The sequence below is a fragment of the Rhineura floridana genome, chromosome 10 (assembly GCF_030035675.1).
Source record: "Rhineura floridana isolate rRhiFlo1 chromosome 10, rRhiFlo1.hap2, whole genome shotgun sequence".
NCBI lineage: Eukaryota > Metazoa > Chordata > Lepidosauria > Squamata > Rhineuridae > Rhineura > Rhineura floridana.
Genome location: NC_084489.1, coordinates 85,668,869 through 85,693,601, shown reverse-complemented (window position 1 = coordinate 85,693,601; position 24,733 = coordinate 85,668,869). Strand labels below are relative to the sequence as shown.

At 44.7% G+C, this 24,733-nt stretch overlaps 1 protein-coding gene across 1 annotated transcript in view; it reads left to right on the top strand.

Moving 5' to 3' along the window:
* WNT3A (Wnt family member 3A) overlaps window positions 1–24,733 on the top strand; it is a 113,759-nt gene that overhangs the window by 51,629 nt on the left and 37,397 nt on the right. Inside the window, exon 2 of the mRNA XM_061586936.1 lies at window positions 14,005–14,246. Within this exon, the coding sequence (XP_061442920.1) occupies window positions 14,005–14,246 (242 nt within the window). The remainder of the gene's footprint in view (window positions 1–14,004; window positions 14,247–24,733) is intronic.

Here is a 24,733-nt window from a genome sequence, read left to right as displayed (position 1 = left end):
GTTTGGGGTTATTATTTCTATTTTTTAAAAGAATTGATTTTAGGACGGTATTATTTTACTGTTGTTGCACCTTGCCCTGGGACCATATGGGGAAGGCCATAAATCCTATAAATAAATATTGATCCATCTCACCCCAGATTGTCAGCTCAGACTCACGAGTACTCTTGGGAACCCACCTTGAGGGGTTCCCTTCCAGTCTTAGGATTCAACAGTAGGCCATCAATCTTCACCACCAACCTTCTGTGTTGCAAAGTCCTGAGTCATCATAGGAACTAAGACTTACCCAATCCCTGTGAAGCCCTGTGGTGATGAGAGACAACAGGCCGCTGAGTCACCTGCAAGGTGCCAAGTGATGTCTTTTGCAGGAAAAAGGAATAAATCTGGAGAATAGGCATGTACAATCACCTCCAGGCCCCTCTAGCCTTTGAAACAGTGGCTAGTTTCAGTAGTTGCAGACTGTCGTCCTAAAAACTGAGCACACTTCTTAGCCTACCGCCAATTTTGTTTTTTAATAGCACCACAACTAAAAGATTTATTAAGGTGTCATGATGACCAGATATTAATCTGCTCCTCCCCCTCAAAATGAGGAACCGGTCTGATGCCCTTTATGTTCTTTAGGCTGTTTGTAGCATCCACCCGCTTTGTTCTCTGTGAGTTTTCTTTTCTGAGCGCTCTTTTAGCTAAGTCTTTGGTGAAGATGCTCAACGACTGGAAATGGAAAGTACTCCTAAGTACTGTGTTAAAAGTTGCTGGTTTTGTAGCGCTGGGCACAGTCCATAGTGTAAGATCCCTGTTTTGCAAATCTCTGTGGATCTTCATCATGACTGCACAATATAAAATCCTCTGTGTGTATGTTTGTGTTCACGTTTGTTGGGAAAGAGACTGTTTGCAATATGCCCAGCTCACTCCTCTTCCCTTCTCTCTCTTACACACACACACACACTCTCTCTCTCTCTCTTAAAGCATATATAGGTGCAAATGGCTCCCAAGTCCCAATCTCTGGTATATCTGACTCAAAAGAGCCCACCCTCTGCCTTTCTGCTTGAAACCAGACTGAACTCCTCTGAAGGCAGGTCACATTGCTTCATCTATGCAAGGGGTGTGAGTGAACGATCCAATCCCATGAAAAGATGCAGAGGGATGACTTGCCTACCCCCAAGCAAAGACAGGCTGAAAGGCCCGAACAGTGACTCATGCAGGGAAGTAGTAAGGAGCACCCTCTGCTGGTCATGGCCACTTTGGGTTCAGAGGGGCCTCTAATTAAGATGTTAGCTTATTCGTCATGGCCTGCTAGCCCTCCTTTAAGACACACAGTTTGGGAATTGCTGCTGTAGTAAGGGAAAGGATCCCTGGCCTTGTGCCATGAGTGACTGACCCACTTCAGATGGGCAAAAGGGGAGCTCGCTATATAGAATGCTCCTCAGTACAATCAGTAATGGCACTGGGACTGGCGGGGTGGAAGGTGGGGAGCCCACCAGTGGGTGGAACCAGAACTAATAACAGGGAGAGCCAACATTGTACTTTTGTCCCTGTCCTCCCTCCTGAGTTCTACAAGGGGCAACATTGAGACTAAAGAGGAGGAAGCTGATAGGCAGCGCTGTTACTACCCCCTGGAGTGTGTGTAAGTAAGAAGGCAGTTGGGGGGTGGGTGGGCTGAGGATGGGGGAGGCAATGCCCCATTTGCCCAAATGGACCAGTCTCCAGTGAGTACAAGAAACAAATAAATAAACCCTTGCACTCAGAAAACTGGTCTATCAGGAGGAAGTCTAGGAGCCCCTCCAGACATCATATTTATTGTGCATGCATGATGTTTTGTACTTGTGATGGTATTGGGGTGGTTTCTGATTTCAACACTGTTCGTGCCTGCACATGTCTTGGGGCGGACAGACTGCTTCGCTTCCAATCAGCACATGTCCCATAACTTCCTGCTGTCACTTTTTATACCACAAATGTACTTCCTGGTTTACTTTTGGTCCCGTTTTTGTTGTGCTATAGTGCAAGAGTGCCCTCCGCATGGCAATAATGTGATAACATTGGGAAAGCATCACAGCTGAGAAAGTGGAATGGTGTGTGGACCAGTATGAATCCACCACTAATGTGCTATTATTGCATCAATTACATGTTGCAGAATACACCTGCAAAAAAAAAACCCAACCCACCAGTCTGGAGAGACTCTGGATCTCCAAGAGATCTTGGCTAGAACCTTTTTCCCCAGACACTTTAGCTTTCTGTGCTGGGTGGCCCCCACCCTCAGAGGTGAGCTGGATTGCATTATCAGGCAAAGAGCCCTCTCGGTGGTGACCCCTCACCTGTGTAACTCCCTTATATATTCACCTGGTGACAAACTTGATGGCTTTGTTGTTGTTGTTATGTGCCTTCAAGTCGACTATGACTTATGGCGACTCTATGAATCAGCGACCTCCAACAGCATCTGTTGTGAACCACCCTGTTCAGATCTTGTAAGTTCAGGTCTGTGGCTTCCTTTATGGAATCAATCCATCTCTTCTTTGGCCTTCCTCTTTTTCTACTCCCTTCTTTTTTTCCCAGCATTATTGTCTTTTCTAGTAATCATGTCTTCTCATGATGTGTCCAAAGTATGATAAACTCAGTTTCATCATTTTAGCTTCTAGTGACAGTTCTGGTTTAATTTGTAATTTGTTCTGACACCTAATTATTGGTCTTTTTTGCAGTCCATGATATGCGCAAAGCCCTCCACCAACACCACATTTCAAAGGAGTTGATTTTTCTCTTATCAGCTTTTTTCACTGTCCAACTTTTACATCCATACATAGAGATTGGAAATACCATGGTCTGAATGATCCTGACTTTAGTGTTCAGTGATACATCTTTGCATTTGAGGACCTTTTCTAGTTCTCTCATAGCTGCCCTCCCCAGTCCTAGCCTTCTTCTGATTTCTTGACTATTGTCTCCCTTTTGGTTAACGACTGTGCCAAGGTATTGATAATCCTTGACAAGTTCAGTGTCTTTGTTGTCAACTTTAAAGTTGCATGAATCTTCTGTTGTCATTACTTTAGACTTCTTGACGTTCAGCTGTAGCATCAAAAGGGAGGAGCTGCTTCTCTTACCTAGAAAACACATGCTTGCATATTTGGTGGGTGGGACTGGTTGCTGTATTTCTGGATGTTGGATCTGCTAGAACAAGGGTCTCCAAACTGTGGTCTGTGAACCACCGATGGTCCATGAGCTTCATTCAAGTGGTCCATGGCATGTCTGCATTAAATATTCATATTGATTTTTAATTGTATTTTAATTGCGTCTTTTATTTCTTACATTGAATTTTGTTTATGTTGTTATGTGTCTTCAAGTCGATTATGACTTATGGCAGCCCTATGAATCAGCGACCTCCAATAGCATCTGTTATAAACCACCCTGTTCAAATCTTGTAAGTTCAGGTCTGAGGCTTCCTTTATGGAATCAATCCATCTCTTGTTTGGCCTTCCTCTTTTTCGATTCCCTTCTGTGACAGTCTGGAAGTGCTCCCAGGTCTCTGTGATGGGGAATGTGGCTGGATGGAGAGTTAAAGGTCAAATTACACTTTACAGGCAAATGGATGCAATGAAGCCCCCAAAGTGGTGGTTTTAATGGAAAGCAGCCTAGGAAGACTGCAGTTTAAGCAAAGGAACAGCAGGCAGATGCTTAAGCCTTTTGCCTTCAGTCATATTACTACTCAAAGTGCCTTTGGGAACACAGTCTAGAATCCTAGGGCAGGCAAAGGAGCTTTGGGGGAGGGTGCTTAACCCTTTCCACTTTCCACTATTCTATTTTAAAACGTCCAGAGGGAAAAGGGGTTAAGCATCCAACTCCCTCCATCGATCAACATCAAAGCATTGTTTGACTTTCAATTGTCATGTTTTTTTTAAAAGCACAAACCTGTCAGCGCTTTGTTACATCTGAATGCCATTCATCCGAAAATAAGCAAAGCACGCTTACTTAAGAGTAAGCCCCATGAAACTGGATTTACTTCTGACTTAAAACATATTTAGAAGTATTGACTGGTAAAAAGTGTAAAAACAATCACTATCATCTCACAGATCCTAAACCAACACTTTAACCACTAATACCACCTTGGCACACATTGTCATTATTTATGATGGCACTAAACGTTTCAAGGGATGCTCACATTGCACAAGCTGCATTTGCAACATAACCACATTTTATTTATTTTTTTAATCCGGCTTCCTAGGCCGTCCCTAGTGAAGCTGCATTGTGGTATAGCGGATGGTGTGATGGACCCAGGCCAAGGAGATCTGGTTTTCAGCTTCGAAGGTCACTGGGTTTGGGTTGCCTCAGCCTAGCCAACCTCACAGGGTTGCTGTGAGGGTGCTGTAGGATAGCTCCATGTACCCTACCCTAAGCTCTTTGGAGTCCATGTGGGATAAACCTGTGATAAATGAGAGCAAACTCTGAGCATAGGTGCTACTGAGTGCTACCATCAGACTCAGGGCTTGCAGAGTGGAACTGGTGGATATGCAAAGCACAGAAAGCAGTCGCCTATCAGTTCCCTGCTTGCTGGAAGTCTAACCTGGAAGCTTTTGTAGGGGCTCAGGTGGAACCCACATAACAAAACAGTCTCCCCTGTTGCCATTATCTTGTTGATCTGTTTGGCTAGGTTCTGTCTTGTGGTTCCAGTTTTTGGTCAGGGTACGGTGATGTCGCATGGAAGCAAACTGCAGTCTTACATCCCTCAGGACTGGTAGGGGGAGATTCTGTCCAAAGAGGCCCCCAGCCCAAGTATGAGAAAATAAACAATTGGAAAGAGGCGCAGCTGAGTGGTAGAGATCTGTCTGGCATGCAGAAGGCCCCAGGTTCAATCCCCAATGTCATTTCCAGGGAGGTCTGGGAGAGACTCCTGCCTGAAACCCTGGAGAGTCACTGCGAATCAGTGCAGGCAATACTGAACTAGACGGATGAATGGACTAACTCAGAGCTTGGAAACGTTACTTTTTTGAACTACAACTCCCATCAGCCCAATCCAGTGGCCATGCTGGCTGGGGCTGATGGGTGTTGTAGTTCAAAAAAGTAACTTTTCCAAGCTCCGAATGAAGGCAACTTCCTCTGTCCCTATAGGGGGAGGGGCATCACTCTGTGGTAGAGCACCTGTTTTGCATGCAGAAGGTCTCCGGCACTTTGGTAAGTCTCCAGGTAAGGATGGGGCAGAAATTCAAGTTCGTTTGCATTTTAATGAGAAGCTGCCCAATTTGCACTTATTTGGGCCAATATGCGAACTAAAACACGGTTATCCTTCGCAATCCATACTCCTCCAAATTTTGCAATGCAGTTCTTCAACCAAGCCACATGTACAACAATGGATATATTAGGAGAAAGTGAACGTAAAAGAGCATATGTTTGTGAAAATGTATTTATTTATTTTATTTATATCCCACCCTTCCTCCTAGAAGGAGCCCAGGGTGGCAAAATAACATATAAAATGCATTATATTAGGGAAAAATCCTTGCATCCAGGAGTGTAGTCATCTGGGGTCTCAGAGAGCCTTAGATCCCTTACTTTGTTGGGAGCAGGGTCCCAACGTGTCCAGAGTCTACAAGCCAATCAGCATGAAAGGGGAGTGTGTTAGCCACTGAGAAGAGTCTTCTAACATGCTTCCTTGTCCTTTCCTGCTGATTGTAGGCAATCAGAATGAAAGGAGGTGTGTCAGCCACTGAAAAGACACTTCTCAGTAGCTAACACACTTCCTTTTCATGCTGATTGGCTCCTAGGGATGTCTGTTGCTGTGGGAGAAGGCACGCATGGGAACGACTGAGGAGTGCGGAGATGATGGTGGAGAGCAAGAGAGTGAGGGCCGTGGCTGTAAGGGGGCGTGGCATGACGATCATGAAGGGACTCTGCACTTCTGAATTTGCCACTACACTACTGCCTGGCAGCAATGTTTATATTAGCCAAAACCACATGCAAAGATGTGTGTATAGGAGGAATGTACACAAGTGAATAGATTTGCAAGAGGATTTTTTTCATTCATTTAAAAATTTGCAGACTCCTATGGAAATGGAGAGAACTGAATTTAAGACGGAAAAAATGAGGAACTAAGAGTGGCACCTTTGTCCATCCTTGGCCACATTCACACTGTACATTTATTCCACTATTATTCCACTTTAAACAGTCATGGTTTTCCCCAAAGAATCCTGGGAAGTGTAATTTGTGAAGGATGCTGAGAGTTGTGAGGAAGCGCCTGTTCCCCTCACATGACTGCAATTCCCAGAGTCCACTGGGAAGAGAGATTGATTGTTAAACCACTCAGAGAATTTTAGCTCTGTGAGGAGCAGGGCCGGCTCCAGACATACCAGGGCCCTTGGGCACCAGCATGCCCTGGGCTCTGGCATGTGCGCACACACATGCATGCACGCACGCATAGGCGCACACGCACCTGTCTGTCTCTCACAGGGAGGTTCTTCCACCCACCCGTTCGCTGGCTCCATCTTTCTGCCTTTTGCAGCTGCACGGGCTGCTATGCGCATGCATCGCTGCCATCAACCAAGATGACACCGGAGGCTTCAGCCCCTTAGGAAACCTCGGCTGCCATCTTAGTTAATGACAGTCCTGCGCACGCAGCCCGTGCAGCCTCAAAAGATAGGGGAGACGGGCAGGCAGAAGAAGCTCCCTCTCTGTGATCCGCGGCAGCTACTCTCTGCAGCAGATCATGAAAAATGAGCGCTACTCCTCCCCCATCTTATTGAGAGGCCCCTCGGGGCCTCTATGGCTCCAGGGGCCCTCGGCCAGTGCCCAACCTGGCCGCTCTTTGGGACTGGCCCTGGTGAGAACATGGGTCTCCTAAAACCTCTCAGCACCCTTCATGAACTACACTTCCCAGAATTCCTTGGCGGAAGCCATGACTGGTTAAAGTGGAATAACAGTGGAATTAATAAATGTATGGTGTGAATGTGGTCCGTATCTCCAGGTCAGGGCTGGGAATTTCCCCCGTCTGAAATGAGAGAGCCATTGCCCATCACCGAAGACAGTACTGAGCTAGATGGAACATTGGTCTCACTCTGTATACATAAGGCAGCCTCTCAGGGTCCTATGGAATCTGAACTCCAGCAGAGAAAGAGAGAGAGAAAATTCAAGAGGAGAACATTTATGGTTCCATAGACAGCTGTAAGGTATGTCTCGAGTCAGGTCTGACCGGTCTACGTTGACAAGGCAATGCCTCCAATTATATAGCATGCTCTGGCCTGCAAGTGAAAAATCAATTTGTTATATTTATTTATTTCTTCTTCTTCTGAGAGTATGGTGGAGGCATGCACATTTCAGAAGACTGGGAAACCCACTACAAACCAGAAGGCTCTACATGAATCCCATGATTTATGGGATTTGGGACCTCTCTCTCTTTTTAAACTTAAAATAGCCTCAGAGGGAACGATCTGGATCTAGACCGTAGCAGGAGGGAAGTTACTAATTTTAAAAGATTTATAACCCACCCTTTGTCAGTGCTGACACCTGGCCATGCAGCACAAAATAAATTGCTCAGCTGAATAAAACACATTTAAAAATCAACAAGGTCATTAAAAGTGCATGCAAATGGGCCGACCGCAAAACAGCAGAGCAGGCTAAAACAGTCCCCTGCCCCTATGACAACATTTGAAATGCCAGAGGAAACAGGTAGCTTTCAACTTAAGAGCCAGTGTGGTGTAGCAGATAAGAGATGTGGCCTAGGATCTGAGAGAGCAGGGTTCAAATCCCCACTCAGTTCACTGGGTGACTTTGAGTCTCACTGTTCTCAGCCTGACCTACCTTGTAGGGTTGCTGTGAGGAGGAGGGGGAAGAACCATGTACGCCACCTGAATTCCTTGAAGGAAAGGTGGGAGATAAATATAATGATAAAATAAACAGATGCCTATAAACATTTCTTTCCAGAATGATAACAGCGTTGATGCCTGTTGTGCACTGAGGTGCCATCACAGAAAAGGCTCTGTCTCACATTGCCATGTAACAAAGTTCACTTAACAGCAGAACACAGAGCAGAGTCTTGCCTGCAGATCTTGAGGCGTGGCTGACCCTTTCTCGCTCTATGCCATTTTCCTGCTAAAAATTGTCCCCTCAAGCTGTTTGCTGCTTATTGGCTGCTTGTGTGTGTGTGTATTTTTAGCAGCAAAAATGGCATGGTGGAGAAACGATTAACAAGCATAGGCCATGGTCAGCACCATGCCTCCCCCACCACCCCAGCTGTTCTGCGAAAAAGTGAGAAAATATAAATCCCAATCATGCAATTCATGTGGCCCCTTCAGATGACCTGTCTACTCAGCATTCATCCTCATCTGCTGGCACAAAGCTGAAGCGGCGATTAGGCGACGTCCAGTATTCATTGAGCATTCATCCTGATTTGTTCACAGGGCGGTTATATGACAGTGAATGTTCATCTTGGATTCATCTTGATTTGCTTACGAGGTGTTTATACATCTTTGTGTTAGTCATTGGTTCACCCTACACCGTCACTTTCCAAAACGTAAGAAGTCTGCTTTTTTTTTTTAATGGATTTGTTGTGCTAGGACTACAGAGCACTCTAATCCACTCTAATTGCCCAAGCCTAAAGTTCATGCATAAATTGAATCCGTTGTGCAAAATGCTGACAGTACAGAGGCACCCAAAGGCTCGTTCAGCGCACCCACTTTTTGTTTGACCCGAGATCTCTCATTTTAGGCTGGGGCCACCGGGCACTTCTGGCTACATGTGGCAAGGATGCTAGTTAGCACAGAGATGGGGAGCCTCAGGTGTGGGGGCTAAATGCAGCCCTCCAGACCTCTGTCTGGTCCTTGGGACTCATCCCCCTTAGGGATGGGGAAGAAATTTGATTCAGTTCACATTTAAAGCCAGATTGATCAAATTCACCCTTTCCAAAACAAAAGGGCATGGCCATCCTTCAGAATTCACATTTCTCCCCATTTTGCCATGCAGTTCTCCAACTAAACAATGTTTACAAAAATTAATATATTAGGGGAAAGCGTCCAGAAAAAGGAATATATTCATGCAAATTACCATAACAAAAATTCATTATATTTGGAGAAAGCGCTTGCAAATATGTGTACATTAATCAAAACTGCACAGAAAAATGTGTTTAGTAGGAGAAATTCACACTATAATGCTAAAGATTTTTCATGAGGATTTTTTTGAAAAACAAACACACAAATTGCTGCAGAACTGAATTAAAAATGGGGAAAACAAGGAATGGAGAGAACTGAAATCGACAGATTTTTTCCATCCCTTCTCTCCAGACCACACACAGGCACACGGCTACACCTCCAGGCCTCATCCCAGACCACACCCCTGACGGTCATTGCTTTGCACCATCTGTGAGTGCTTTCGCCTGCAGGGATGAATGTGACTGGATTCTGACTGTGCTTCTTCCTTGCTTGGAGGGAGGGAGGATAGAGAAGGATGTGCGAGTGTGTGTAGAAACTAACCCACTCTACACGGATGAAATTCACATTCATTGCTCCTCCCACTTTTCCCTCTGGCCCTGCCCACCATTGGAATGTGGCCCCCTGGAAGGTTGTCCAGAAGGGACAGCGGCCCTTCGGGTGAAGAAAAGCTCTCTACCCCTAGATTATCGAGCAACTAGTAAGGACCACGGAGAGCTGTTTGGAGACCTGGATGTAAGAACAGGCCAGATGCTAGAATCACTGAGAAGCAGGGAGCTTGGAGTGTTACCCCCCCCCCCGGTGGTCTGAGGCTGGCTTCAAGTTGACATAGGGTGGGAAAGATGTACGTTTCTGTGCATGTGGACTCTCATTGCCCTGGAGGGAACCTGCTCCAGAGTTAAAGGGGCAGTACTGTGTTACGGCAGCACTCTTGGCATACTGTTTTATTATTATTGTACAAAAATTAAATAACAAATAACATGATTAGCAGGGCATAACAGGGCAACAGGTCCCCCACCCCTTACCTGTTGCCAATAGCCCCCCCCCAGGTGCTGACTGCTTATCTGACACCCCCACTGCAGTGGGGCTGGGGTGCTTATGGCCCCTGAGTTTGGTGGAGTGCCTTCCTTGGCTGCAGATGGCTTGGGGGTGGGGGTGGAGAGAGGGAAAGGGGGTAGCAGTATCTCCTTAGGATAGAGGTCTCATTGTCCCTTGGGACTTCTGATCAGTGGACATTTCTAGTGGGACTTACATACGTATTTCTTTCATTTCTAGCCACTTTTCCTCCAGTGAGCTCAAAGCAGCGTATATGGCTGCCCTATTTTGTTCTCACAACAACCCTGCAAGGGAGGTTAGGCTAAGAGAGAATGATTGGTCCAAGGTCACACAATGAGAAGCATAGCTGTGTGTGGATATTATTTATTTATTTATTATTTGATTTATATCCCGCCCTTCGTCCCAGCAGAAGCCCAGGGCGGCAAACAGAAATGCTAAAAACACTTTAAAACATCATAAAAAGACCTTAAAATACATTTAAACAAGTTAAAAACATTTTTTAAAACTTTAAAAACATCTTTTTTTTAAAAAAAAGGGTTAAAACATATTATTAAAGAAAACATATTAAAAGCCATTCTAACACAGACGCAGACTGGGATAGGTCTCAACTTAAAAGGCTTGTTGAAAGAGGAAAGTATAAACCTGGCTCTTTTCAGTCATAGGCTGGGGGCACGCTATACATTTAAAGCACATCTCCCCACCCCTGGCAAAGAATCCTAGGAACTGTAGTTTACCACTAACAGACCTACAATTCCCAGCACCCTTAACAAACTACAGTTCCCAGGATTCTTTGGGAGGAAAATGTGCTTGAAATGTGTGGTGCTAACTCAGCTAGAGAGTCTAACCACCACACCATACTGTCCTTCAATGATTCAGGACTACTGTCTTCTCTGTCCACTGAGTCTTCGGAGCCCTCCTCTGGAGAGGGGGGGGGGTCTTGGTCCATGACACAGAGTTTTGGTAAGTTAGGGTCTGCAGGCACATTGAAGAATGATTTCAAACATGCCAACCTTTCCCTGAAAAAACTAACTCATGTTGACTCGCCAGCTAGCTCCATGAATTGCTCCAGGCTTGTCTAGGTGATTTCCAATGGAAGAATGCTGACTGCAGCGAGGAAATGCCAGACCTTGCATATACAACTCCCCAAAGTGTCATCATTTCCCCCATTCTCTATTTCTTTGAAAAATAAATCACTTATCAGCTCATTACTCATTAGCCAGTCAAGTTCCTTTCAGAATGGTGGGTGAAAAATAGGAAATCTACCTGTCCAAAGGTGTGTCCGCACCAACACATTCCTGATCATTTTTGCTTGTTTAATTTGTTTTTGCTGCAGCCATCAATAACAATCAAAATGTTTAAAAAATTATCCTTAAAATCATACACTGTTCAAACACACTCTTTAACATGAGCAACTTGCTATGAAAATTCACTGCTTAAACCAGGGGTGGGAAATATTTTTTTTTCCTGTCAAGGGCCGCAGCCCCTTTAGAATAACCCATCAGGGGCCACATGCTGGCATGAGGAGGAGCCAAAGCCAATAATGGGTGGAGCCAGATACAAAAGTGTTCTGGATTACTTAATCTGGAATGAAGACCTCCCTGGTTCAGTTTTTAACATGGTTAGCTCAGATGAGAATTCCCAGTCCTATGAAGATCTACTCAGAAACCATACTGGGCTTCATGGGATTACTCTCAAAGAAGTATACAGCAGAATTTTTCAATAGACCAATCCAGCTACAGTTGTTAAAAGCAAGTGAAAGTAATACCTTTCTGACTTTAGTGTGCTACACATGTGTTATCAGACACCTGGGGAGGGAGTATTTTTCCCTAGCCATGTAACCGGGGGTGGGGGAACTATAATTTTTAAATCAAATAAAACTTTAGCCCTTCTAGTTGTTCTCAAACTACATAGAAAGAAGGACACTTTTAGAATTAGAAAAAATAAGGAAACGAACAGGAAGGAAGAAACTCTGATGGAATGGCAGAACGAGGCAGCTTCAGGAAGCATTAGGGGCCACATAAAATGAGATGGGGGCCACAGGTCCCCCCCATGTGTGGCTCAAACTCTCATGAGCTCAGATTTGCCCTGCTGCTCATGTTTGTCCATTTCCTGTACCCACAAAACTCCTGCTCCCAGAATTTCAGCCTCATTTTCTTAATTAATGCTGTATGCGTGAAAGTGCATCCATGCATCTGCATGCACCTTGGCAGATATGGAACAGAAATGAGCAAATTTTGAGACAGGACAGTGAAGCAGTCAATTCTGGGATTGTCAAAAAGCCATGCTTAAGCCTCATTCAGACATAAAAACAAACCACACGTAACCACTTTAAGCACAAGCCTCAGGCTCATTTTTCTCCTTCCCCCCCTTCTCCTCGGCATACAAGGAGACTGAAAGCTTCCTCTTTGTCTTCTGAGCTAGCCAGAGATCCTCATTTCATCAGAATTTAGGGAACCATGGTTTGTTCCAACTATAGTGACTCTAACCAGAATCAAATGGTTGTCTGAGATCCCAGTCTGTTCATTAACCCCAGTTGTAATAGACCACTGTGACCTGAATTGGGGTATAACATGGAACCGTGATTAGTTCTAAAGCACAACCAGACATTTTGATCTTCCCTCACATGCAGAGGAGGAGAGGGCAGGCTCATTCTTAGAATCACTAATTGTGGGCTTTTATTACATGTGAACAGGTCCTTGGTTTCTTCGAAAAGAAGAAAGCAATGCATAGTGGAGTATACAATTTACCAGTTGTCGAGTCTTCAGAAGACCCTTTCAAAGCACTGTCTTGTGCAGCAACCCCCCCACACACTTTTTGACTAAGCTAGGTCTTTACCTGCCTCCCCACCTGACATCACAAAGGGCATAAGATGGCCAAAACAGCCTCACAGGCCAAATGGGGAGGCCTGCTGGTCCAAATTAGGCCCACAAGACTAAGGTTCCCCACCCACAATTTACATGATCATAAATTCTTAGATTAAAAAGAGGAGAGTCGAAACCCACTGGTTTTGTCTGGGGTTGGCTGATAATTCTCATTGAACTCGTGTCGACCTGTGACTCACTACATGAATGCATAAACCAACAGTGCAGTGACTTCAGAGGCTGTGACTGTATTTCAGTCATTTATATGTCACCTTTCTACACTGAAGTGTTCATCAGGTGTCTTGCAATAAAACACTGATGACTAAAGTTCACAAAGACAAATGGTAAGAACAGATCAACCATGACAAAACAGGGTTTTTTAAAAAGCAGTTAAAATATCATAAGAGAGGCTAGATTAAATAATTGTTCATGCGAATAAAACAGTCTTTGCTGCCCAGCAAAAAGCAGGCAAAGAGAGAAACAACTGGACCTTCTTTGGCAAGTTATTCCACAAACTGGGGGCCACACCTGAGAGAGGCCCCTCTCTCCCATGTCCACTCACAATGCCTGAGAGGGCCTCAATTTATTTATTTATTTAGAAAGATGTATAAACTGCTTAATCAAAAAGTGTACATCAAATCCTCTTTATTTCATTTTTATTTCACAGAATTTGTATCCTGCTTAGCCATAAAAGCTTCAAAGCAGTTTATACAAACAATAAATAGAATATAAAGCAATTGTCAAGACATAGCGAAGGAATTTTCCAAGGCAGTTTGGAGGTGGTTCCAAAGGTGCTCTCAAAGTATTGTATAACAAAGATGCGCCACAAATATGAACAGGGATTTTTAAGCTCAAAAAAACCATTGTTCTACCACAGGGGTAGCTAACCTGTGGCCCTGCAGATGTTGTAGGACTACAACTCCCATCATCCTTGACTATTAGTCATTCTGGCTGGAAGGGGACAATTGATGAGGGTTGGAGCCCAGCAACAACTGAAGGACCACAAGTTAGCCACCCCTGCTCTACCAGGTAGAGTAGACCAACCATCTCCAGCGGTTGCCTCTGAGAAATCTCAGATTTGTATAGACAGATTTGACATGAGAAATGGGCTTGGGGAAAGGGTTTGGTTCTTTGTTGGTCAAATGGCGACTTCTCTTGAGAATGGGATGACCATGATGTACTTCCTCTTTTTCTAGGTCTTTGGCGATTGGCCATCAATATTCCTCCTTGGGGACGCAGCCCATCCTGTGTGGTAGCATCCCTGGTCTGGTGCCCAAGCAACTGCGGTTCTGTCGGAACTATGTGGAGATCATGCCCAGTGTAGCCGAAGGGGTGAAGATTGGCATTCAGGAATGCCAGCACCAGTTCCGTGGGAGGAGGTGGAACTGTACTACCATCAACGACAGCTTGGCTATCTTTGGGCCAGTGTTGGATAAAGGTGAGTACGCCGTTTTGTGAAATGAATGACGGAGATGAACAACAAGAGAAAATGGAAGAGGGAGGCAAGAGGCTAGTAGACGAAACCTCTTGAGACATGGACAATTGTTGTTGTTGGGGGTTTCTGTGACTGTCTGGGGAGTCAGACTGTGCCAGTGGAGATTGGTGGCTCCAGTGTCAATGGGGCAGTGAATCTGCTCTGGGTTTTAGTCCAAACTTTTGAGGAGCTGTCCAACATGCTGAAAGCAGCAATCACCAAAGCTCCTTGGACAGCTCCTTGAAAGTTCAGACTAAACCCCAGAGCGGATTCACTGCCCCATTGACATTGGAGCCACCAGTCTCCACTGGACTGTGCTTGTGGTTTCAATTATGCTCCACTGTATTAGGAGAATTTCCAAGATGGCAGTGGTCAGGCTGTGGTACCAGTAGAGATGGACATTATGGGAGGGGACCTGGGGAGAGCATTCGCAATGGGCAGATGCTCAAGGGCAGACCTCTTTCTTGTTCAGAGGACAGAATGGCTATCATCACTGTGCACATACATGCAAAGACTGGCTTTGGCTGAGTTTGGGTGATGTCATGGAATGTTCACCAACATTCTCACTGTGTTGATGAAAGCTGACAGCTAGAGACATTTGGCAAAGTTCAGATTCGGTGATGGAAATGTAAGATCAGCTTGGATGGGAGGAAAGCCTACCAGAGGGCATTGGCTAAAGAATGTCTGTGTGCATTTGGCAGGGAGGATGTGGCAAAGCAGAGATACTGGGGAGAGAGGAAGGCTGGATACACAGAGGATTCAGATGGAGGGACCTATGGGATTCAGGGGCAAAAACACAAAGTAGGAGGCTGGGTTGTCTCAATGAATTTGAAAACAGTGAGCCAAATCTGTTGGGCTCCAGTTCTGTGCATCATCTTTAGATCTTACATGAAACCACCTGCCCCAAAAAAGTAAATTCTAAAAATGATACTTCAGGATCAAATTTAACACCCTACCGAAAGTCCATTTCCATTTCCAAAATATTTTGTCATGCGTTGTTTTTCCCTTAAGGAAGGTACCTCCTACTAAACCTGGAGTGGAGACCTTTAGGTCTGGGGGCAATCCTCCAGGCCTCTCCATCAGTCCACTGGGAATGTCGCCAAGCCACACCCCCTCCCCAGGCCACACACCCTCACTGCCCTTGCTCAGTATCCTCCTTGAGTATTTTTGCCTTTTTGCTTTGAACTGTGATCAATGCCTCTTGCATGCCTGGATGGAGGCTGGTGAAGATGTGTAGAAACCTCTGATATTTGTGTGGCTGGATTGTAGCCTACTGTACAAATTAAGTTCACATCTGTTGCTCTGCCCATCTACTGGTCATGTCTGTCATTGGCTTGTGGCCTCCAGAAGGTTGTCCACAAAGGAATGTGGTCCTCGGTGTGAAAAAGGTACCCCACCTCTGAGAGACAGATGCTTGTTGGGGAACCAGGATTGGTTCTCACAAACGTGCAGCATGGTAAAACCGGGCTTGTAGATGCCCGATATGTGAAATAGGCCTTAGATCTCCTTATGTCAGCATTTTATTTATTTTAAGAGAATGCACCTATTGCTTAATCATCAAAACCTTTGTTTAGTTTATATAAAAAATACATTAAAATTACCAATAAGACCAGATGTTAAAAACAAGTTAACCTATTTTTTTCAAAACACAATCAGCAGTTTTAGACAGACAGACAGACAGACAGACAGACAGACAGACAGACAGACAGATAGATAGATAGATAGATAGATAGATAGATAGATAGATAGATAGATAGATAGATAGATAGATAGATAAAAATAGCATATTAAAACACATATTAAGTTTGCACATCTGGGTAATATTCCTTAACCAAAAAAAGGTTTTACCAGGTGCTTAAAACACGACAGTGAAGGCATGTACCTAATATCAATGAGCAGGGAGTTCCAAAGTGTAGGTGCTGAGATGATTGTTGTTGTTTGTTGTTGTTGTTATTTAAATTTATATCCTGCCCTTCCTCCCAGAAGGAGCCCAGGGTAGCAAACAAACAACACTAAAAACATATGTAAAAACATCTTTTTAAAAAATATTTAAAAGCATCTTTAAAACAATTCCAACACAGATGCAGACTGGGATGAGGTCTCTACTTAAAAGTCTTGTTGAAAGAGGAAGGCCTTCAGCAGGCGCCGATAAAAACAACAGGTATGGCGCCTGTTTAATACTTAAGGAGAGGGAATTCCAAAGGGTAGGTGCCACCACAACCGTAAAGGCCCAATTCCTGTGTTGTGTGGAACAGACCTCCTGCGATACTGAAGGATCAACTCCTTGCAGATGTGAACCAAACATTATATGGCACTTGTAAAAGTGCCAGTTCTGCAGATTGAAGTAGTCAAGTGGGCACACATGGCTTTAAGGCGATCCTTCAAGTACACTGGTCCCAAGCTGTAGAGGGTTTTATACACCAATAGTATATAAAAATTGGCCTGGTTACAAATTGGCAGCCAGTGCAGATCTCTGAGCAGAGATGCAATATGCTCATGGGATCTCACTCCTGTCAGCAATCGTGCTGCAGCTTTCTGCACTAACCTCCGTCTTCTGAACCAAGTGCAGAGGAAGCACAGCACAGAGTGCATTGCAGTAATTCTACACTCAGTTCTACAAACCCAAATTTCTTTTTTGCACTTGACCTCCACTGAGGTCAGAAGCCAGAGTCCCGCACAAGAAGTAGCCACCTTTGGAGTGAAGCTTCCTCCACCATAAACACAGTCGTGGCTTTGCTGGACTGAACATAAGCCTTTCAGGATGCAATTATTGAAATAGTTAGCAGCCCTACACTCTTCCCCAAGGGACTGACATTGCTGTTAAGATTAGTTTAATGCCAGAACAAACACCAATTGACCTCCCATCAGAAGTGCAAGGTGACCTCCAGAATATGTTTAACAGAGACCCTTCTGGGTGGTGATTTGTATGGTTGACCTTCTAAGTTCACCCTTGGGGGCGTGAAAGACGGTATTCTCACTAACAGTGTAGGGAAAGGCCTTCCTTCCTTCTTGGGTGGAACGAATCAGGCTATAAAGTGGGTGCACCTCATTTTCCTTTTGGCAATCCCTAGTTCTCTGTTTGATTCAAAGCTTCAGTTGCAGTCAAGGAACTGAGCTAGTCTGGACATCTCTGGATCTGAAAATAAGCCCTAAACAACCCCCAAATTATGCATCCATGCCACCAACTGACTGTACCCTGCAGAGTGCCCTAGCCATGGTGCACCCCAAAACACAAGGAGATCCCTGGTAAATTCCCTAGATAAGATCTAGGGAAGGGCTATAGCTCAGTGGGTGCAGCTCCCTTGTTCTTGAGCCAATCCATACATGTGATGTATGTGGATCACACATACATTCCACTGAACACTAAAGTCAGGATCATTTAGACCAAGGTATTCCCAGTCTGCATGTACATATGTGAAAGTTGGACAGTGAAAAAAGCGGGTAAGAGAAAAATCAACTCATTTGAAATGTGGTGTTGAAGGAGAGCTTTGCGCATACCATGGACTGCGAAAAAGACAAATAATTGGGTGTTAGATCAAATTAAACCAGAACTATCACTAGAAGCTAAAATGATGAAACTGAGGTTATAATGCTTTGGACACATAATGAGAAGACATGATTCACTAGAAAAGACAATAATGCTGGGGAAAACAGTAGAAAAAGAGGAAGGCCAAACAAGGGATGGATTGATTCCATAAAGGAAACCACAGACCTGAACTTACAAGCTCTGAACAGGGTGGTTCACAACAGATGCTCTTGGAGGTCGCTGATTCACAGGGTCGCCATAAGTCATAATTGACTTGAAGGTATATAACAACAACAACAAATATCACAATAGAGAAAGCACACATAATACTCCATAACAATTTCATGCCCTTTCACAACAGGTCAAGAGAGACCAGATAGGAGAAAAATCAGAGTCAACCTCCAAAGGCTTTTAAAAACAAATAGGCTTTCAGCAACCAATGAAAGTTCACTAATATTGCACCCACATGTGCTTTCAAGGGGAGGGTGTTTCATAACTTGGGAGCCACCGCCAAGAAGGCCGTCCTCTGGGTTCCTGCACAACTCATAGACAGGACCACCTTTTGCATGCAGAGCATACTGCCAGGTCCCCAGTTGTGAGCTTCTTTGTTCAATTATGGTTTAAAGAGCTGTGCACGCACTTATTAAGTATTCTTGGTTACTATTCTGTTTTTAAAAGGATGTCAAATTGTATAAGCAAAAATAATACATGAGGTTAGACATTGTCTTGAAATTTTACATTCCAGTAATTAACAGCCAGACTCCATTTTTCAGAGGATTTGCTTGGTGCGCATCTCCTTTATACTATGTACGTTTTGTCAACAACGCTATATCCCATACATTTTTATACCATTCCAAGATATCAGCTGGTTTGTCTGATCTCCAATTTCTTGCTATGACTCGTCTGGCTGAAGTGATCTTATCTGCATAATTGTTGCAAGTTCCAAATCCTCTTCATTTACTGTGTCTTTCAGATATCCCAGTAAAGAACATTTTGGTGTAATGGTGCCATCTAAGCACCAGATAAATCAACTTTCTGAATGGTTTTAAATTTCTACCATGGGGGTAGAAAGTAGGTGTCCATCTAACCCTAATTAAATCCACATTAATGACTATGAGACCCCTATTCCCCTCAGAGAGCTACAATTCCCAGAGTTCTCTGGAAAGAGGGACTGACTGTTTGTTCGAAGTGTAGCTCCGTGAGGGGAACAGAGATCTGCTAACACTCTAACCACTGCACCACACTGGCACCATAGTGGACTGGACTGGGTTTGGCCAGGGCCTCACTGGGAGAGAAAAAAGAATCATCCTTATACATTTTAGTAGGACCTATAGTGCTCAATGCTATTCTGAGGGAGGGTGTGTTTGTGGGGGGGGATCTGAGTACTGCAAGACTGAAGGCTCCCCCAGAATTGTTTTCTAAAAATCTTCCCCTGTGACAGGAAAGGGGCAAATATTGGCCTGAGGGAGATGGTTTTACAACACATCCCACTTTGTCATTCTAACAACAACCCTGTATAGCAGGTTAGGCTGAGCGCAATTATGACTTGCTGGGGGGGGGGTGCTCAGTTGCCTTCACAACAAGAGACTGACCCCTGTGCAATCCACACTTTTGTCCACCACCCTTTCACCCCTCACTGGAAAGTGACATTTCTTCATTTCCCCCCAAACCAGTTGGGCAAAAAATCAGGGCAAGGAGGCTGGGGTAGCGGAGGGGGGCTACTGTTTCATAACTGAAGAATGTTGTCCCTCAAGGGAGAATGGAGCTATCCTTCAGCTCACCTACAGCGGCGGGGAGGGCGGGGAGGGAGAGAAAGGAATAAACATCTCAGGCACATTCTTCAGAGCTCCCTCAGGGGAACAGCATACTTGAGCTGCCCAGGAAAGGGCTGGATTTCAGAGCTTAAAGCTAGCACCAACCCTCTCACAGGAGCTGAGATTCTTCTCAGGTCCTCAAAGTGGACGCACAAACTATGTGAGGTGCTTGAGGAGCGTCTGCCTGCCACTGAAAGCAAGCTGCTACGAGTGTTGCAACCTCCCGTAGCATCTAACATTATTTACGCATGTTGTGATGTCAGAGCGTGGTCCTGGTTATCCGCCCTCATCCTACTTCATTAGCCAACGATTAGCTGCTAATGGGGGAGCTATGACATCACAGCTGTAGAATGGCTACCCCAGAGGGGTTTGCCTGGCACCTTCACTGTGGTCTTTTTTAGTCTGATCTAGCAGGGCTCTTTGATTTTCCCAGACTTTTTAGCTTTTACCACTTTTTAAAAGGTCTTTGCACTATTGTTGAGTTTTGCTGCTTGTTTCATTTTCATTTTGACTTTATTCTGATGCCTTTTTAACTGTTTAAGATTTTTGGGGAGAGGTCTATGTTCTGTTTCAGTGCTCGTGGTTTTAAATTTTATTTATCTGTTATCCTGATTTATTGCTAGCAGCCTCCTACTCTACATTGTTCAGGAATTCTAAGAAACAAAAAAATATCATTGCAGTTTTGGTGCAGTGGATCATCTTGATTCAAAATCGCATCCATTTGTATCCAAACATAGAGGAAAACTGCTCATTGATCTCAGGAACCATCATGCAAAACGTGGTTACAATATCTTAAGAGGTGTTCAAATGCATAGCGAACAAATAACTTTCCAAAATATATAATAGATTGCAGTTCTATCCCATGTTTTATATCCTCCAAGGAGGTCAAGGTTGCAAATGTGGTTCTCCTCCAACCCATTTTATCCTTACAACAACCCTGTGAGGTAGGTTAGGTTGAGAGATAGTGACAAGCCCAAGGTCACCCACTGACCTTTACATCTGAGTGGGGATTCGAACTCGGGTCTCCCAGGTCCTAGTCAGACAATCTAACCACTGCACTCCAAGGAGCTGCATCATGAATAGCTCTTTCCCCGCCCTTTGTTTTATCCTCACAACAATCCTGTGATTGTTATACACCTCTACCCTCTCTCCCCCCTCCCTTATTCACATTGGCTGTTTTGGTCGCCTTTTTCTGAACCTTTCCCAGCTCTGCAATATCGTTTTTGAGGTGAGGCTACCAGAACTGCAAACGGCATTCCAAATGCAGTCGCTGTAGAGATTTATATAACAGCATTATAGCTCAGCGGTTTTATTTTCAGTCCCTTTCCTAATGATCCCCAGCATGGAATTCTCTGATTGCTGTCAATTGCCACTTCTGAGTCTCAAGAAAAGAGGAAGCAGAGATGTGCATCAGTTTCCCCATGCCAAGATGTACATTTCCTTATATGGACAGCATATAGGGATGAGGGAGAAATCTGGTTCAGTTTGCATTTAAAGGTAACCTTGCTTAATCCATACTTTCCGAAACAATATGTGAATCAAAACATATCCATCTTGCAAAATTCACACATCTCTGAATTTTGCAATGCAGTTCTCCAGCCAAATAGTGCACAGAAATTCCTGCAGCTAGGGTAAAACATAAGAACATAGGAAGAAGTTGCTGGATCAGGCCAGTGGCCCATCTAGTCCAGCATCCTGTTCTCACAGCAGCCAACCAGATGCCCATGGGAAACCCACAAAGAGAACCTGAGTTCAAGAGCACTCTCTCCTCCTGCGGTTTCCAGCAACTGGTATTCAGAAGCATCTTGCCTCCAACTGTGCATATAAATGCATATTAGCAAAAACAGCATACAAAAATGTGACACTTTGCAATTGCATTGTACATTAGGGGATATTGCTTTGCACAAACGTCTGTGTTAGGGAAAACGGCATGCAAGCATGTATGTGAAGAGAAATTCACACTAAAATGAGGATGAATTTTCATGAGGACTTTTTTTTTTAAAAAAAATCACAAACTGATTTGGCAGTGTGGAGAACTGAACTTAAGACTGGAACAATAAAGAACTGGGGGAAGCCAGAATCGACAGATTCACCCATCCCTTACAGCTCATGCATCTTGGCGCAGGGGATGTATATATGTGTCTTCCCCTTAATGACAGACCCAAAACCAGCAGCGGAAGCCAGGGTTACTCACACTCCCTCAGCTGCAACTTCCAGAGAGACATCCAAAGCTGCCCTCAGCCACTCACACTAGCCCAGCAGTCTTCGTCATCTGAGAGAGAGAGAGAGAGAGAGAGAGACTCATTGTTCAATTAAATCCCCTCGTCCCCCCATTTACAAGATGCCAACTGCTTCAGTGTTTTCAAATGGCCACTGATCTCCTAAAGCAGCTTTTATTGGAAAATTCCTTCTCTCCAAAAACTCCAGAGCCCTTTAAAAGTCCTCCTCACAGCAGATAATTAACCCAGAATAAAAACGTTTCCTTTTCCCTAACCCTCCCCTTTCCACTCCAAGTAAATTACCCACCAAGTCTTTAAACGCCCCTTCTTTTCACCCCTTCCCAGCCCATTCATTTAAATGTTTCAAAAGGGAAGCCTTCTCCCCCCCTTGCCCCTCTGTTTCCCCTTGTTCCAGCCCCTCCCAGCTCGCCTCCTCTCGCTCCGCTAAACACCGGCCGGAGCTCTAAACCTGCCAGACGGACTGAGAAATGGCCAAGAGTCATTGTGGAGAAGCATCTTTTTAATGAACTATTGAAGAGTGGACCCAGTGACTGGTGTTGAAGTCACCCGGGGAAAGGAACCAGTTCTCGGGCTATTGTGGTGTAAATGCAACCCAGTCCCTCCTACTGTTTGGCCTGGCCTAAAGCGGAGAGGACAGAAGGGGGTCAGCGCATGGAGTCTCTGTCCCAGTTAATCAATCTGATTGGATTAGGGTCACTGCAACCCCTAATAGTGTCAAAGGTCGCACCCAATGGGATTAGAAGCTTTGTTGAGAGGGAGCCAATATCCTTTTGGCTCTTTGGGATGACGCTTGTTGATTAGCATCTAACGCTCCTGCCACCTTTGAGGAAAACAGCTTCCCTTTTTGTGGCCTTGTGTCATTGCCTGTGTGAGAGGAGGGAGGGAAGGTCGTACGTGTCCGCCACACATAGGTGTCCAGGCTGGCCCTCAGAACACATACATCAGATGCGTACCAGGCACATCAGAAAGTCGTAATGGGAGACTCAAGACTTATGAACATGTCACCTTTGGGCCTACAGCACTGATGTTCAACGTGTGTTCTGGGGACGCTTCAAGGATCTTGAATGAGGCCAGTAACGGTGGACAAGTGGTGGACAAGAGGACCATTCAGCCATCACCATCCTCTTCCCCTACAATGCACAATGGCAGAAGGAATGTTGGGAATGTTTGCAGACACATCATGCAGAAGTGACCCAATGGGCCTGGTCAGAACAGAACAGAGTGTGCACCCTCGGATGCTTTCCAAGAATGTTTTGCAACACTCATGAGGAGGCAGCGTGTCAGGTATACATGGGTTTCCTAAGCAGGCAGGTACATCCGGGAGAGGTCCCTCAATGGTAGAAGGTTGAAAGCAACTCACATACCATTTCATGCTTGTGGGCTTCCCAGAGGCACCTGTGAGAACAGGATGTTGGACTAGATGGGCCACTGGCCTGATGTAGCAGGACTGTTCTTAGGCGCCTGTGTTGATTGGTTTCATGCTACCATATCAAATGAGAACTTTCAGAGAAAAGTGGATGCAGTAGAAACTTTCCACGGTTTTTTTCAATCCCAAAGGACAGTCAGTCAATCATTGGCTATCAGTCACGGTGACTATGGGACTCTCTGAGTGCCCATTGCTGTGGAGCAAGAGTTTATAACCTTCACGCTCTGCTTGTGAACGTCCTAGTAGCATCTGGCCTACCACTGTGAGAGGCAGGATGTAAGTCTAAATGGACCTTTCGTCTCATCCAGCAGGAATACCAGTCTCTGGGGGGAAAGAGGGGGAGAGTGCTATTGCCCTAACATCTGGCTTGTGGGCTTCTCACAGTGGCCAACCAGATGCCTACAGGTAGCCCACAAGCACAGAGCTTGGAAAAGTTACTTTTTTGAACTACAACTCCCATCAGCCCCAGCCTTCATGGCCACTGGATTGGGCTGATGGGAGTTGTAGTTCAAAAAAAGTAACTTTTCCAAGCCCTGCGCAAGCAGGACCGGAGCACAACAGTGCTCCCTCCTCCTGCGGTTTCTAGCAAGTGGTGTTTGGAGGCATGTCGCCTCCAAAAGTGGAGGTAGAACATAGCCATGATGGCTGGTAGCCACTGATAGCCTTTGTCTTCCATAAATTTGCCTAATTCTCTTTTAAAGCCGACCACGTTGGTGGCCATCATCACTATTACTTGTGGGAGCAAATTCCATAGTGTAATAACTATGTGCTGTGTGAAGTAGTCTGTCCTGAATCTTCCAACATTCAGCTTCATTGGATGACCCCGTTCTGAGAGAGGGAGAAAAACATTTCTATATCCATCCCATGCATAATTTTATGCACTTCTGTCATGGGTCATCACTAGTGCTACCCACTTCATAATGAGAAGCTTTTGCTGAGACTTGTAAGCTATCAAAACAGAAAAAGAAAAGGTGATATAGCTTCAAGGTACATGATGCAGCAGTTGTGCTTAACCTATGGTCGTCTATGTTCGGTCAGTAGCGGAATGGGACCTTATCCCAGTTTGCGTCTGTGTTGGAATTGCTTTTTAATATGTTTTTAAACTTTTTAAAAAAGCAATATGTTTTTAACCTTTTTTTAAGACGTCTTGAAAGCTTTTAAAAAATGTTTTTAAAGATGTTTTGTTTTAATGTATTTTAAAGTCTTTGTTTTTATGATGTTTTAAAGTGTTTTTAAGTGCTTTGTTTGCCGCCCTGGGCTCCTGCTGGGAGGAAGGGCGGGATATAAATCAAATATAAATAAATAAATAAACTCCCGTCAGCCCCAGCCAACATAGTGACTATGCTATGGAGTGGTTAAGCCTGGCAGTCCATGGTGATGACAACCTTACTTCAGCCATAAAGTCATCAGGTGACCCTGGTGAAGAAGCCATTCTCCCTTAGCAT